This window comes from Phaeodactylum tricornutum, chromosome 9 (genome assembly GCF_000150955.2).
Source record: "Phaeodactylum tricornutum CCAP 1055/1 chromosome 9, whole genome shotgun sequence".
NCBI classification, from domain to species: domain Eukaryota; phylum Bacillariophyta; class Bacillariophyceae; order Surirellales; family Neidiaceae; genus Phaeodactylum; species Phaeodactylum tricornutum.
Window position 1 is genome coordinate 924,195 of NC_011677.1, and position 13,789 is coordinate 937,983.

General features: G+C 44.4%; 3 protein-coding genes across 3 annotated transcripts; 2 read left to right on the forward strand and 1 right to left on the reverse strand.

The window, feature by feature from the left end:
* Window positions 1-3,469: 3,469 nt before the first annotated feature.
* PHATRDRAFT_46323 (predicted protein) lies at window positions 3,470-5,081 on the forward strand. Its single transcript, XM_002180505.1, has 2 exons — window positions 3,470-3,851; window positions 3,979-5,081. Exons 1-2 carry the CDS (start codon window positions 3,741-3,743, stop codon window positions 4,867-4,869), a joined length of 1,002 nt encoding a protein of 333 aa, XP_002180541.1. The 5' UTR covers window positions 3,470-3,740; the 3' UTR covers window positions 4,870-5,081.
* Window positions 5,082-9,078: 3,997 nt separating this feature from the next.
* PHATRDRAFT_36256 (predicted protein) lies at window positions 9,079-10,352 on the reverse strand (the record flags this gene model as incomplete). The annotated part of the gene is made up of 2 exons (XM_002180697.1): window positions 9,079-9,931; window positions 10,000-10,352. The coding sequence occupies 2 exons, from the start codon at window positions 10,350-10,352 to the stop codon at window positions 9,079-9,081; spliced, it is 1,206 nt and encodes a 401-aa protein (XP_002180733.1).
* Window positions 10,353-10,766: 414 nt separating this feature from the next.
* PHATRDRAFT_36257 (phosphoketolase) lies at window positions 10,767-13,580 on the forward strand (the record flags this gene model as incomplete). Its single annotated transcript, XM_002180506.1, has 5 exons — window positions 10,767-10,880; window positions 10,968-11,066; window positions 11,134-11,521; window positions 11,602-12,303; window positions 12,376-13,580. 5 exons carry the CDS (start codon window positions 10,767-10,769, stop codon window positions 13,578-13,580), a joined length of 2,508 nt encoding a protein of 835 aa, XP_002180542.1.
* Window positions 13,581-13,789: the final 209 nt, after the last annotated feature.

Below are 13,789 nucleotides of genomic sequence, written 5' to 3' on the forward strand. Positions count from 1 at the left end.
CTCTTTTGATGGTACCAGGGCATGTGGCAAGATTTTATGCATAGATGTGAAAGTGGAAAGTATATTGTTTCAGGCTCTGACTTTTAGAACAACAATTCTCACGTCTAGAATTGTTAACAGTGGGCGTCACCATAGGGTTCATTTGGCTATAACTTTTCTAGAAAGGCGCAAATGGCTCTGCTGTCCCTACAGTGGGAAAGCAATTGATTCGAACTTTCTAGTCAGTTTTTTTTTAATTTCTGACTCCTAGGAGAGATTGAGTTATCATAGTCCAAAAAAATTTGGTCTAGCTCGTGACTCGAGTCACGAGTGGATTTCGACGGCAAATCGCTGAAACACAAAAGTCACCATGGCGGACTTGTATGAAGATTACACCGCTTCTTCAGATGAAGAATCTGATGTAACTTGTAGAGTCACAAAAAAGCTTACAATGGAAGACATCGGGCCGGAAACCTCTTCAAAATTGTCCTTGTTGAAGTCTCCAAAGGCATCCAACACCAAGTTGGGCCGACAAGAGTGTAAAAAACAACTTAACATTTGGTAAGTTGCAATTTATCAATGTAGTTTTTTTTAATACGTAAATACTAGTGGTTATCCGGGTTACTTATCCAATTTCAAGGTCTCATCTAGGTATCTAGCCGAAGGCGGCTGAGATACCTACCGCTTCATAAAGTCGCTCCATTGTACATTTAACACATAAATAGATACCATATACTGAGTTTATTTCTTCATCCTATGGTGACGCCCACTGTAAGGAGGTGCAGACACTTCCTTAAATAAACAATTTCTTAGAGTGAATCCTTGTTGTTTGTTAGAAAACCGTGGATTGTGTACCAGCTAGATACGTAGAATAGGACAACTGTTGTTTCCTACGTAAAGCAGGACAACAATAAAGATTTGATCACACAAGGGAACCGTCACATGGTTGTTGCACACCAAGCAATTGAGATTGGGATTAACAATCCAACTGTCAGCTATAGTCAAGTACAGTTGACATTATTAACCAACAAGTTCTGCAAAGGTGAACAATTGATATTGGCATAACAATCAGACAAGCAGATCCCAACACGCAGATGGCAAATCTCTTCAACAGGAAAAACCACACAACAAACACCACACAAGTAGTACAAAGGAATCTCAATGGACCAATGAGTAAGACTTACAAATACTACCTTTGTTGTACAGTTGGATGGGGGGTGACACTAGTTACTTGTTAAGAGTATAAGGAATGGCTGTGTTGGCGGGAGATTGTGAGACTCTTCTCAAAGAGATCAAAGTCTAGAGAAAATACACCAGAACTGCACATTCATATGTTGCCTGTAGAAATGTACATAGTGAGTTTCCCCTCAATGGGATGGACTGGACACTCATGACTCCATTCACACTTGTGACCTAACATACAATATGAAAACACATGCAGCATTGGGACTGTTGAAACTTGTGCATTAACAATGGCATGGCTGTCCAGGGTACTTTTCTATTTTGCTTGGTTGTTTTCCTTTGCTACACATTAATCTTTGACGCACTCACTGTCAGCTTCTCAAGCATTTCAGTGAAAAACCACCACCCCTTGGCCTCCCATTTCTTTCTGCTTTGCATGGCATTGTTGAGACATTCATCCTGGAAAGCGCAAGCACACTGCAATCTTTGCGCTTTTTTCCCAAAGGAATAATGTAGACGTCAAAAAAGCCAAGTTCCCCTTTGTACCATTTTGCGGAAGGGTCAATATCTGCATGGCCTGATTGATATGCCTGGTAGCACTCCATGAAGAATTGGTCATTCCATTTTTTATAAATATTCTAGTGCTGCATTGTGTGAGAAACATTGGATGCCCAAACCTAACATGCAATGACTGTCACAATACACATCAAGATGATGTGTCCCTAGGACAGGTCTCACTTAAGTTAGATGAGGGAAGTGTGATTCAAGACGTTGACCATGGTGGGATTTTAGAAATTCATTGATCCAAATATTACATTAGCATAGGTCCTTGTATCCGCTGTCTTACCTGTGAGGAGTGTTTTCAGCAAGCTGAGTTTTACAGTCCCTAAGTCTGCTTAGGTGTATTGCAGGTCATTTGTAATAACGCCCACTTGCGTTTACCAGGTATTGTTGACACCTTGTTTCTCCTGTTTTTGTACGGACATTGGTTGTACTACATAACAATGACAATGGTAGCCTTGCAATTGCTTGCTCCTGCTGGGGCTGCAGGCTGCTTGTTGGAAAAAGCAATTATCAAGTAGTTGTTTCTTAATACCTTAAGGCCTTTGTTGACAATTTCTGTTGCCATCACTGAGGTGACAACAAGTTTACAAAAACAGTTCATTTCACTCTCTGTGCCATAATAATGTCTCTAAGCTCCTCATAGCACTCCTCCACTAGCAAATTCCAAGCAATGTCTATTTTGGAAAGAGGAGTCAAAGGTATGAGGGGCAGCATCCAAAAGAGCTAAGCAATAAATCATTGTTCTGCTCTGCAACACTCTTGCTATTGAATGTTGCAGAAATTTTGCATTTTTCTTTCACAAGTTGTGCATTGGGCAATCCAAAAGGGTCCTCATTGAGAAAAAGATGTTGCAAACACATTGTGCTTTCAGTTAAAGATCAGACAGTTGAATTTCAAAACTGCAAGCATTATGCCAACCAAAACAAAAAACAGTACCTACTGCTGCAAGAAAATTGCTTCTTTCCTTGTTACCAATCAAACAGCCATGTGACAACTGCTGTTGCAGTTAAGAGCTCTTAAATGAGGAGCAATGTGAGCTACTGGTTTGTGAAAAGCGGTAAAATTCTTGAATAAATGCTTTGTACCACTAGAAAAACAATTCTTTTCCAGCATTTTCTAAGCTTGTCAGCTTTTGGATCTTGTTTTGAATCCTTTGATATGTACTGCTCTTCATCTGAATGTGGCAGCCAACCTTCCTGGTGCAACAAATGTGACAAAGTTACTGAACTTGCCAATTGGAAGGCAATTTGTTTTTCAGCTGCGGAGGACTCAGACAAAAACTTGGATTCTTCATCCAGTTGCCTAACACAAAAAGCAATGTGATTGTTGTCATGGTCTCAGTTGTATGGGAGATGCCTACCAGCCACCAAAGAGGCAGGCAGTCTTTTTGTGAAGGCCTAACCAATGCTGCAGATTCTCAGGTGTTTCCCAAGATGGCAATTGGGTCATTTTGACAACATTGAATTCTACACTGGATCACTCACTGTCAAATTGAATGTTGGTGTAAAAGACAGAAATTTCAGCTGTTTAGGTTGCCAAAAGCACACTTTGTCTTGTATTAACTGCAATATAAAAAGTGGTTTTTGCTGTGGGAAGTGCCTTGGAGCAGTCAGTATCCGAAACCCTATCCCTCTCCCTATTCGACTAATGGAGATAACTGCAAAACGGACTATTGCTTACATACAGTCAAAAAACAGACATGGTATCCACGACAAAACAGCCAACCGCGATCCCGCTCGCGACTCCGTGATTCAGCACAACTACGATTAAAGTTCGACCGTTGGACCTTACTTGATGTCCTTGCGCGCGCTCGTCCTTCCACACGTTAATGAGCCGGAAATAGGGTTCTCGTTTTCTGGGTTTTTGGCAGTTTTAGACCACACGAACGGGACTTCGCGTGTGCCAAGCTAGGAAGCACATTGAGCCGTTGTCGTGCCGGCGTCCTCAGGCGTACCGTTGGGAGCAACGAACTCTCTTTCCCACTCACCCTCTCACATATCGAGTTCGGCAGCAGTATGGGTTGCGGTGCATCGACAGAGGCGGCAGCGTCCGCTACTCCGGTACCTACGACCAAGACTACTGTCTCGGCCAGTGCGTCCCGCAATCTTCCCTCGCCGACGAGTAAGGTACGTATCGAGAAGCGTTGTTCTCTTGCAGTGAACCAAAAAACTGCTTGAGGGCGTCAGTAGCGCGGTGCCAATCTTTCGGTTCTTTTCTCACGCCGGCGATTTCTCTTGAAACCTTCCAATCTAGACGGATGACTCCAAACGTGAAAGCGCAGGCGACGTGACCGGGGAGGAGTGCTCCTCGGAGCTAGAAAAGATACGAGTAGAAGCTCCTCACGAACGGGTTACGGCCGACCTTTCGTCGGTACCCCCGCCGTCGTCATCGAAGGCGGTCGCGGTGGAGCCAAGCGCAGCTGGCCCAAAAGAGACATCGGATTTGTCCAGTGTTGCAGACTCTGTTCAAGGTACAGTCGTCACCTCCAATACAACCACTCAATTGATGGACGTAGCGGAAGCCACAAGTTTAGGATCAATCGTCAAGAACGCGACATTTCCCGAAACAGAAGTACCCATTGAAAGCCCTGCTGCCCCGTTGATCGTAGACGAGGAAAAAACTGAAAGCGCTGAGAAACTCGCCCCAGGTAGTGACAGTGTTTCGCTACAGGCAGATGAATTCTTGCCGGTGGAGCAAGCAGTGGAATTGAAGGTTGAGGAACCTGTCATAGAAACGGAGAGCATGAATGAACAATCGGACAGCAGCCAATCCAGAACAAAACAAGTAGGCGTCGTGGAGGATCAAGGAGACGAAATTGCCCGCGTGAACGTAAATGTCGACGGGGAAGTAGAAAACAAGGAGCGAACTGTTGCGCCTCTTACTGACAAGGAGGACGAAGGCTCGAACAGCTTGAAGGGAGAGAGCAAGGAAGACATAGTTGACAGTACGGTGGATAGCCAGAACACTTCCGAGAACCTGGCGTCAATTGATAATGACCAAAGCGAGAGTACTGGTGCCGATGACGGTCCGAACGAGATAAGTGCGCAAGGCACCGTGACTCCAGCCGAATCCGACGGATCAACTCTGGGCGCCGGGAAAAAGAAAAAGAAGAAAAACAACAAGAAAAAGGGCAAAAAGAAATGAGCTTCTGGTTCTGTCGGTCTTTGTCATGATGCGATACACTTCGTAATGTCGATTCACAAAGCAACGAATTTATGTTATAATTGATATAAGAAAGGACCTGATAAGCCTTTCCCGTTGATTTCTTGTTAATTGCTCTGTATGAGGAGCTTTCCATTTCATTTTTAGTTGGCAAAGTTCATAGAGTATTTTGAGCCAATCCGTACTGTCACAAGTTGTAGCCTCCTCTACTATGATTTGTAAAGTTGTGTGAAATTCACAGTCACTGTCAGCGGCAAAAATCTCTCTTTCGGGAAAGCGAACTATAGAGAAAAAAGAGGCTGACGAGTGACCATTTTGCTTGTGACCAGGTCTCGTGCAGATTCCTCTGATCACTGGGTGCCTCACCGTCAGCAGAATTTGTCGACTTGTGTTACATTTAACGATGTCGCTTCGGCTACTAGCGGATTTACAATGAACGACGGATGAGAAAAGATTTATACTTATGTTAGGCAGCTTTGATGGTTCACGGTAAATTTGTCATTCAGATTTAGATCCTTTTTACGATATTTGAATATTATTCTACACATAGAGATCCTCGTGCGGTCATAGCCACCGCGCATCTATGTCCTTTTCAAGATTTCCCTTAGGCCGTGAATGTCAGTCTTTGTGTTTTCTTGATTGCAGCCCGTTTTCACACTCAAATGCATCTTTAAGGGTGGAAGACCACTTCACGATCACTCAAACAGCTCAAGGAAGTGCGCTTCAGTCGTGCCATGGGATGCTGTTCTTCGAAGCTGGCGGCAGAGGAGACGGCTGCATTGCCCACACCAATTCTTGCAGTGCCACATGACCTATCAGTAGTGACGATTCCAGTTCTTTCATCAAAGGTAAGATGTCCCCCGTTTTCGTCTGGTATCTATCGGGTATCCTCATTTCACTAGGTCAAAATTATCCACTTACTGATTTCTGGGGCTTCCTGCCTTGTGTCATCTTCCGATTGATGCTTGCTTTAGGTAGGGCATGCCAACTTGAAAAAAACTGATCTTGGAGTCTTAGGAGTAGAAAAGAAAGTATCAAGCGAAGTTGATTCTAGCTTGATTAACGACGCAGCCACTGCAGGGTATGATGCAAACGAGCAAAGTGACAATGGGATATCGCGAACAATTATTGATAATGAGCAAGAAGATGTTTTTGCTGATCGAGAAAGCAGAAAGGCTCACACGGTTACAGACGATCGAGTGACAATTCAAAATAAAGTAATCATCGACTCAGAAACAAATAAATCTGGTTCATGCGATCCCTTGGTTCTCGCAAACAAATCGTTCGCTTTGAAACTTGACTGCCTTGGTAACACGAAAATTGGAGCGACGCCCAAGACAACCGCCAGCGGCTCTTTAACGAGAGGGAACTCAGGAGTCCAATCGCAAGAAGACGAGACTTTTGAAATTATAGAGCAAGAACGTAGTCGCCAGGAAAGCGCGGCCGGGGTAGTCGCTGAAGAGAAAAAGTTTAGAAAATCAGAGCATTTTGGACTGGCACCGGCAAAAGGACTTTCCAGGCACAAGCGGTGGGACGGACAGGATGGCGGCCCCATTGCCGAATATTCTACAAACAACGAGCTCGGACTTGAGAAAAGGACAGAAGAGAAAGAAGTATGCGCAGACTATGAGAAGAAAAGGACAAAGAAGGAAAGGCAATTGGATCCAATACAAGCACAGAAAAAAGGGAAAAGCGGCAGACAAGGCGGCAGCATTGACGAGGAAGTACCTGAGAGCAGCTATCAGAAGAAAGAGGTATCAAGTCCCAAGAGAAAAAAATACACTTTGTCAAACCAGGTTGTGAAAATCAAACAATCCCAGATTCCTCATATAAGTGAGCCACCGGATTGGTTATTTCGCCCTGAGGACAGCAAGGCAAAAGGAGCCCTCAATATTCGAGGCGATATTGAAAGCGAGAGACGAAAGGATAAAGCTGCGGCTAGAGCAGCAAACAGAATCGCGAGAGAAAAGGAAAAGATGGACCAGCTGAAGCAATGTATTGACACACATAAAGGAAAAAAGAAAGCAAACAGCATGTGCAAGGAGAATAAGTATGTTGGAGAACTTAAAGACACTATGGACCGCATTCAAGCAAATAAGCTTTTCAAGCTTATGAACTTTGATCCATGGAGTGAGAACACTTGTTTTTCCGACAACGCGGTACGTCGCTTAATAGTCGACTTTCCGGCTTCGTGCAGAGTCATGTACGAGATCGATGGATTCGCTGAGCCTCTGTATCCACTATCTGTGCTCTGTACACTAGGCGCCTCTCTTTCCACCATCGAAACCTGTTTCAAAGCAAATCCCGATGCAATGGAAGAAGCGGACGATTGGCTTGGAACTCCACTGCACTACGCATGCTCCTACAAGGCGCACCATGAAGTTGTTCAATTCATTGTTCAGGAGTGTCCTGATCTAGTGGCGAAACTGAATCGTTTTCGTCGAACACCTCTGCACATGGCTTGTCTTTTTAACGCTCCAGAAACCGTAGTGTCATTTCTGATTGACAGAAATCCACTAGCTACTCAGCTCGGGGACAAGGAGGGTCTTACGCCTCTCCATCTCGCTTGTGATAGTGATGCAGAACTCGAGGTAATTCAGATCCTCACAAACGAATTCAGCTTAGGCTGTGTTGCTCGATCCAATATCGGCTCTACCCCTCTTCATCTAGCGCTGGGTCAACACGCGCAACTTGGTGTTATAAGAACCTTGGTGGAGGCACACCATTCGGCGCTTGAAATGGTTGACGATTTGGGGCAAACTCCCCTTCATGTTTGCGTGCTGGCTGGTGCAGACTTGAAAACCGTCAAATTTTTGGTCAAATGCTTCCCTGATGGTATACACAGCGAAAATAGAAACGGAGAAACACCGCTGGATATTGCGGAGAGAGCGGCCAACATTAGCGACAACATCAATTCAATCTTGAGTGGTGTTCGGTTTTGACATGTCGCGAATCAATCTCTTTGCATGCACTCTTCTATGCAACCTGGTTCAAGCTCTGCACATTAAGAATTTACTGTTTTTCGAAAATTCTGCTCCTTTTTGAAAGTAGAGTGAGGTAGTTCAGCTTTTACAACCAGCTCTTGAAAAGAAGCGAACTTTCTGTCCCATCATGTCTTCGCTTGCATTGCAGCGTTGGACATACGGGTTATGCTCGTCCACATTCTTCATTATTCGGATTATTTTCAGTCGTCGGCGACTAAAATGATCGATTTCGTGCGATCTTTCTGGGATGTCAACGAAAGTCTTGACTGTGAGTCTATTTGTTGAAGATGACTGTTGCCTCTTGCGATTCGAATGGAAATTAACCTTCAATCGTTAGAGGTACCAATCGAGCTGAATCGATGCTGACTGGCAAATTGGAAAACGATTAGAGTGAACTCCATTCCTTTGGCATAACATGTGAGTTCAGAAAAACGATATAAAAAGACATTCCCAATACGAAACAGTCATTTAGTTTCGATAGATTTAATAAATACACTTGGGCTCTCGGGTCATATTATGCAAGTCCTTCACCATCTTTCAAATTCTCATACATGATTTTCATGTTTTGCCACGATCTTTTTTGTTTCTTTACTTTTTCTCAAAATTGGAACACCTGAGAAATGATTTCATGCAAGCGGATTTTCTTCCTCACTGTCATAACTTTGGTCACAGCAATTGATCAAGAAGGTTGTAACATTTGCGGATGTAAAGATTGTCAAATCCTGGCTAGTTCGGGGTCTGTTGAGTTCATCTACCAAGACCGACCTCTCAAACTTGGATGTTCACAACTCCAAAACATAGTACAAAATCCTGTTGCGATTTCTCGCTCTTTCTGCCTCGACGAACTTCCGCGCTTCGTTTTGGAGCCATGCTTATGTGCTTATCCAAACGGCGATCTCATCCTTGACACTCCACCAACCGCATCACCTACGACCATCATCGGGAAGGTCGAGGAATATGGAGAGGCTATGCGCTCTTTCGGCAGCCAATCTTTTACCATTTTTGCTGAAGCACTAGCGTCAATTGTGGCAATTTTCTTCCTCCTTCTGCAACAATGAATTTAAACGAAATGTGGGCTCAGGGGTTTGAACGCTGGCGTCCAATGACTGACCAAATCTACACCTGCTAGGTCCTGGATTGAATCGGTGAATATTTCTTTTCATACCCCTTGCAACAAGCCATGGACGAAAAGTCGCTTTAAAATAGTCTATAAATCTGATAACACGTGGTCACACTTTTTTGCAATCGCCAGTTCTTCGTTGCTTTCGACGACGAGGCAAACCGGCCATACGTCCAAGGGACTCAGCACACCATTTGTAGTCTTTCCGTTTTCAGCATTGAGGTCGTTCGTGATTTCAATCGAAATTAGTGGTTTGAGTTGTTCAAGACATCGACGTCTGATGTGGGCCGAATTTCTTCCTATTCCTGCAGTGAAGACGAGGGCATCGAGACAACCTTGAAAAGCTACCGCGCTAGCTGCTATATACTGAGCTAGTCGATAGACAAACATTTCAACGGCCAACATAGCGTCTTGATCTCCTTCACGTTTCTTCTCGAGGAGGCGTACCATAGACCTTTCGGCCCCTTGCATCATTCCTTTAAGACCGCTATTTTTGTTTAGGTCAAGCAAGACTTCGTCTGCGGACTTTCCCAAGTTCTCCACAGCGTAAGACACAATCGCAGGGTCTACGCTTCCAGATCGCGTACTCATCATCAACCCAGCCAGCGGCGAAAACCCCATAGAAGTTTCTACGGACTTTTGGCCACTTACGGCCGTCACCGACGCACCACTTCCGAGATGGCATACAATAATGTTGTAGGATTGACTCTCCTTTCGCGTGCGGAGAATTTTCGCGGCTTTGTCAGCGACGAATTCCACGGACGTACCATGAAAGCCATATTTCCGAATCCCTGCGTCGCGATACGCCTTGGGAAGAGGATACGTTGAAGACTTCGCCGGCAATGAATGATGAAACGAAGTGTCAAAAACGGCTATGTTTGGGATGTTCGGGAGCTCTCGTCTGCACTGCTTTATAGCCGTGAGGCTGTTTGGATTGTGACTGTACGTTGTGAAGGTAAGACACGCATATTTGCAAAATGTACACCTCCAAAATCTACGTATACGTACAGCGGGGCTAGATGGGAGAGGGCATCAATCTTTTCCATGACTGCTTTATCGACCACCACAGCTTGAGTAAAGTGTTCTCCCCCGTGAACTATTCTATGACCCACGGCCGTAATTCTCCTTAACACTTCCTTTTTTTCTGCTTTGATGATTTCAAAAATTTGCCTTAAAGATTCCTCATAGTTCAAGTTTGCTATGTACTTTGTGTCTTTGTATGACGGGGAAACGAAAGCAGTGATTTTGGATTCTTTCGAGTTGAGATGCTCCGCAGAAAACCCGGCAAGTTGCTTTTCTTCTTCCAAAATTGCAAGCTTCAACGAGGATGAGCCCGCGTTCACAACTATAAAGCACTGCATACTTGAGATTCGTTTCCGATGAAAAATGTGGTTTAGGCACCGTGCACGAGCAATTGTTGCATAGAGACAAGTTGACCTATTACAATGGTGAACAAAAATTTACTTATGTTGATGGAAATCAGCCATCGGAGATCTTCGAGAGTCTTGGACCATTGTTGTATCTGGCAATACCCAGAGAAACGGCACTGTACACATCCAATTTCACAACCTTTGGGGCATGTTAAAATCTGGAGAAATCTTTTTCTTTCGCTCGATGAGTGTAGAGGAAAAACAGAAAAACCGTCCAAAGGGAGAAATTCTTCAGACTTCTGACAGAATTTGTGATCCCAAAGTGTCTTCCACGCTTCGAGCCAAAGCTGCACCGGCATAGAAAATTTCATTTCACAAAATATATTCAAACTGGTCGACGACACGATGAACGAAAAGACTTCCTACAACGAGACCAAGACGCGAAGAAAAACTGTTCCATCAGCCTTTCTGATGGTGGATAGATATTGGATGGCATCCAACTACCTTGTTGTTGGACAGGTATGCTTTGGTCCATGAAAACCTTATAAGTTCTCATTCGCTCCTTCATCGGAATATCTCTCACTAGACTTATTTGTGAACCCTCAGATCTATTTAATGGACAAAAATCCACTATTGAAGCAGCCGCTCAAACCTGACCATGTGAAGTCGAGACTACTCGGACACTTTGGTACCTGCCCAGGTCAGGTAAGATTTATGAGAGGAGCGTTTACGGTTAGTTTTTGAATCTGACGCCGCCATTCATTTCTTGTAGAACTTTATCTACGTCCACTTAAACCGTATCATTTGTGAACGAAAACTCAGCATGTTTTACGTTTGTGGGCCCGGTCACGGCGGCCCTGCGATGTTTGCTCAAACTTACCTTGAGGGCTCGTTTACAGAGCGCTACCCTGACATATCGAAGGACGAAGAAGGTATCGGAAAATTGTTCAAGCAATTTAGTTTCCCCGGCGGATTTCCGTCACACGCGGCACCCGAGACACCTGGATCCATTCATGAAGGAGGCGAACTGGGCTACAGTTTGTCGCATGCCTTCGGCGCGGTGTTTGATAAGCCTGATTTGATTGTGGCTTGCGTCGTCGGGGATGGCGAAGCCGAGACTGGCCCTTTGGCTACGTCTTGGCACTCCAACAAATTTTTAAGTAAGTCAAACCTGGTAACGTGCAGGAACAGTCCTAAGTTTTCTAGCTAACGCTCTGCTTTACATGACATGTGTGCCTAGATCCTGCAAAAGATGGAGCCGTTTTACCAATCCTTCATCTCAATGGTTTTAAGATTGCGAATCCGGTCGTTTTAGCTCGCATACCAGAGGAAGAGTTGCTTTCTCTTTTTCGAGGCTATGGGTACAACCCAGTCATTGTCGAGGGTTCTGATCCGGCGGAGATGCATCCAAAATTCGCGGCAGAGCTAGACTATGCCGTGGACACTATTCTATCGATACAGAAGGAAGCACGAACTCATTTAGAAGAGGGGCTCCAGCTTCGACGACCGACATGGCCAGTAATTCTTCTAAAAACTCCGAAAGGCTGGACAGGACCAAGTGAAGTTGATGGCGTCAAGATCGAAGGGTCTTACAAATCCCACCAAGTCCCTGTCTCAAATCCCTCAGAAAATTTAGAGCACTTAGATATTTTGGAAAAATGGTTAAGGAGTTATCAGCCAGAAAATGCATTCGACGACAATGGGAAATTGCTCCCCGAGCTACAAGCACTGGTTCCTCCACGACATCTCCGAATGGGATCCAACCCCTATACGAACCCAGTTATTTCCCCCCTTCTCTTACCCAGTTACGAAGCGTATGGGGTAAAGATTGACAAAAATTCACGCGGGAAAGCGAAAGCCTCCGATACTTTTACCTTAGGAACATATTTGCGCGATGTGATCATCAAGAATGTTAAGCACAAGAACTTTCGAATTTTTTCGCGTAAGTTTGGTACATTGTCTCAATGAAAGACAGGAGTGACATGTTTCTAATCTCTTCCGAGTTTTTTAATAGCCGATGAAACTGCGTCAAATCGCCTTCATGCAGTGTATGAAGCCACCAACAAGCAATGGATGGGCTCGCTGAATAGCGACGATGATACTCTTGCTGACCACGGACGTGTGATAGAAATGCTCTCCGAACATCAATGCGAAGGATGGTTGGAAGGATATCTACTCACTGGAGGTCATGGCCTCTTGAATTCATATGAAGCTTTTATCCACATAGTAAGCTCCATGTTTAACCAGCATGCGAAGTGGCTGAAAATCTGCAAAGAAACTCCGTGGAGAAACGAGCTCTCAAGCCTTAATATTCTCCTTTCGTCGCACGTTTGGCGTCAGGATCACAATGGTAAGGCAATTCCTACTGTTCGGTGTTGGATCGATTCGGATGCTCTTATCCAGTCTTATCTCCTTCAATTTTTCGTAGGATTTACACACCAAGATCCGGGATTCTTGCAGCATGTGGCTAGTAAGAAACCCGGGATAATTCGTATTTATCTGCCACCGGATGGGAACTGTCTTCTATCGGTCATGGACCATTGTCTCTCCTCGAGACACTACGTCAACATCGTGGTAGCCGGCAAACATCCCTCCCATCAATGGCTTACGCCTGCAGAAGCGAGTGAGCACTGCACAGAGGGAATTGGTATTTGGAAGTGGGCATCAAATGATATAGGTCGTGAACCTGACATAATTGTTGCTTGTGCGGGTGACGTTCCGACGCTAGAAGCTCTTGCCGCGGTGTCTATTGTTCGTAAAAAAATGCCAGAGTTCCGTATTCGATTTATCAATGTCGTCGATCTCATGAAATTAACCAACACGAGTCATCACCCGCATGGATTGAGCAATGAAAAGTTTGATTCGCTTTTTACAACTGACAAACCAGTTTTGTTCGATTTTCATGCTTATCCAGAGCTGGTAGAACAGCTAATATTTTGTAGATCGAACAGAAATTTCACTGTTCGAGGATACAAGGAAGAAGGAACGATGAGTACACCGTTCGATGGATGTGTGATGAACGGAGTTGATCGCTTCCATCTGGTAATTGATATATGCAATATAATTGAGCACCATTGCAGGACGGTGACCGAAAAAACCCGTTGGCTTGCACCTTACGTCAGTCAAGACATGAGACAGCTCCTTGCCAAACACAAAAAGTATATCCATGGCAACGGTGTTGATTTGGAAGAGGTGGCTGACTGGGAGTGGGAATGCTAAACCTATTGAAACCCACTTTCAAGGCTGTGGATTTACATTTGTTGTGATTATCTATGTCGTCAGGAAATGTATTTCAAAGGAAAAAGCTTAAGAGCTATTGATACTCACTTTTCGAGGCTGCGAATTTTTTTGGATATGATTATTTATCTCATCAGGAATCAACTTTTTAGAGAAGAAAGCTTAGATTCGAAGGCAATAATTTATGTACG

What these genes read in the sequence shown, in the direction of transcription:
- PHATRDRAFT_46323 (XM_002180505.1), top strand. Translation starts at nt 3,741, where the DNA reads ATGGGTTGCGGTGCATCGACAGAGGCGGCAGCGTCCGCTACTCCGGTA. An exon ending in TTCCCTCGCCGACGAGTAAG is followed by an intron (nt 3,852 to 3,978) that starts GTACGTATCGAG and finishes CTTCCAATCTAG; the next exon opens with ACGGATGACTCCAAACGTGA.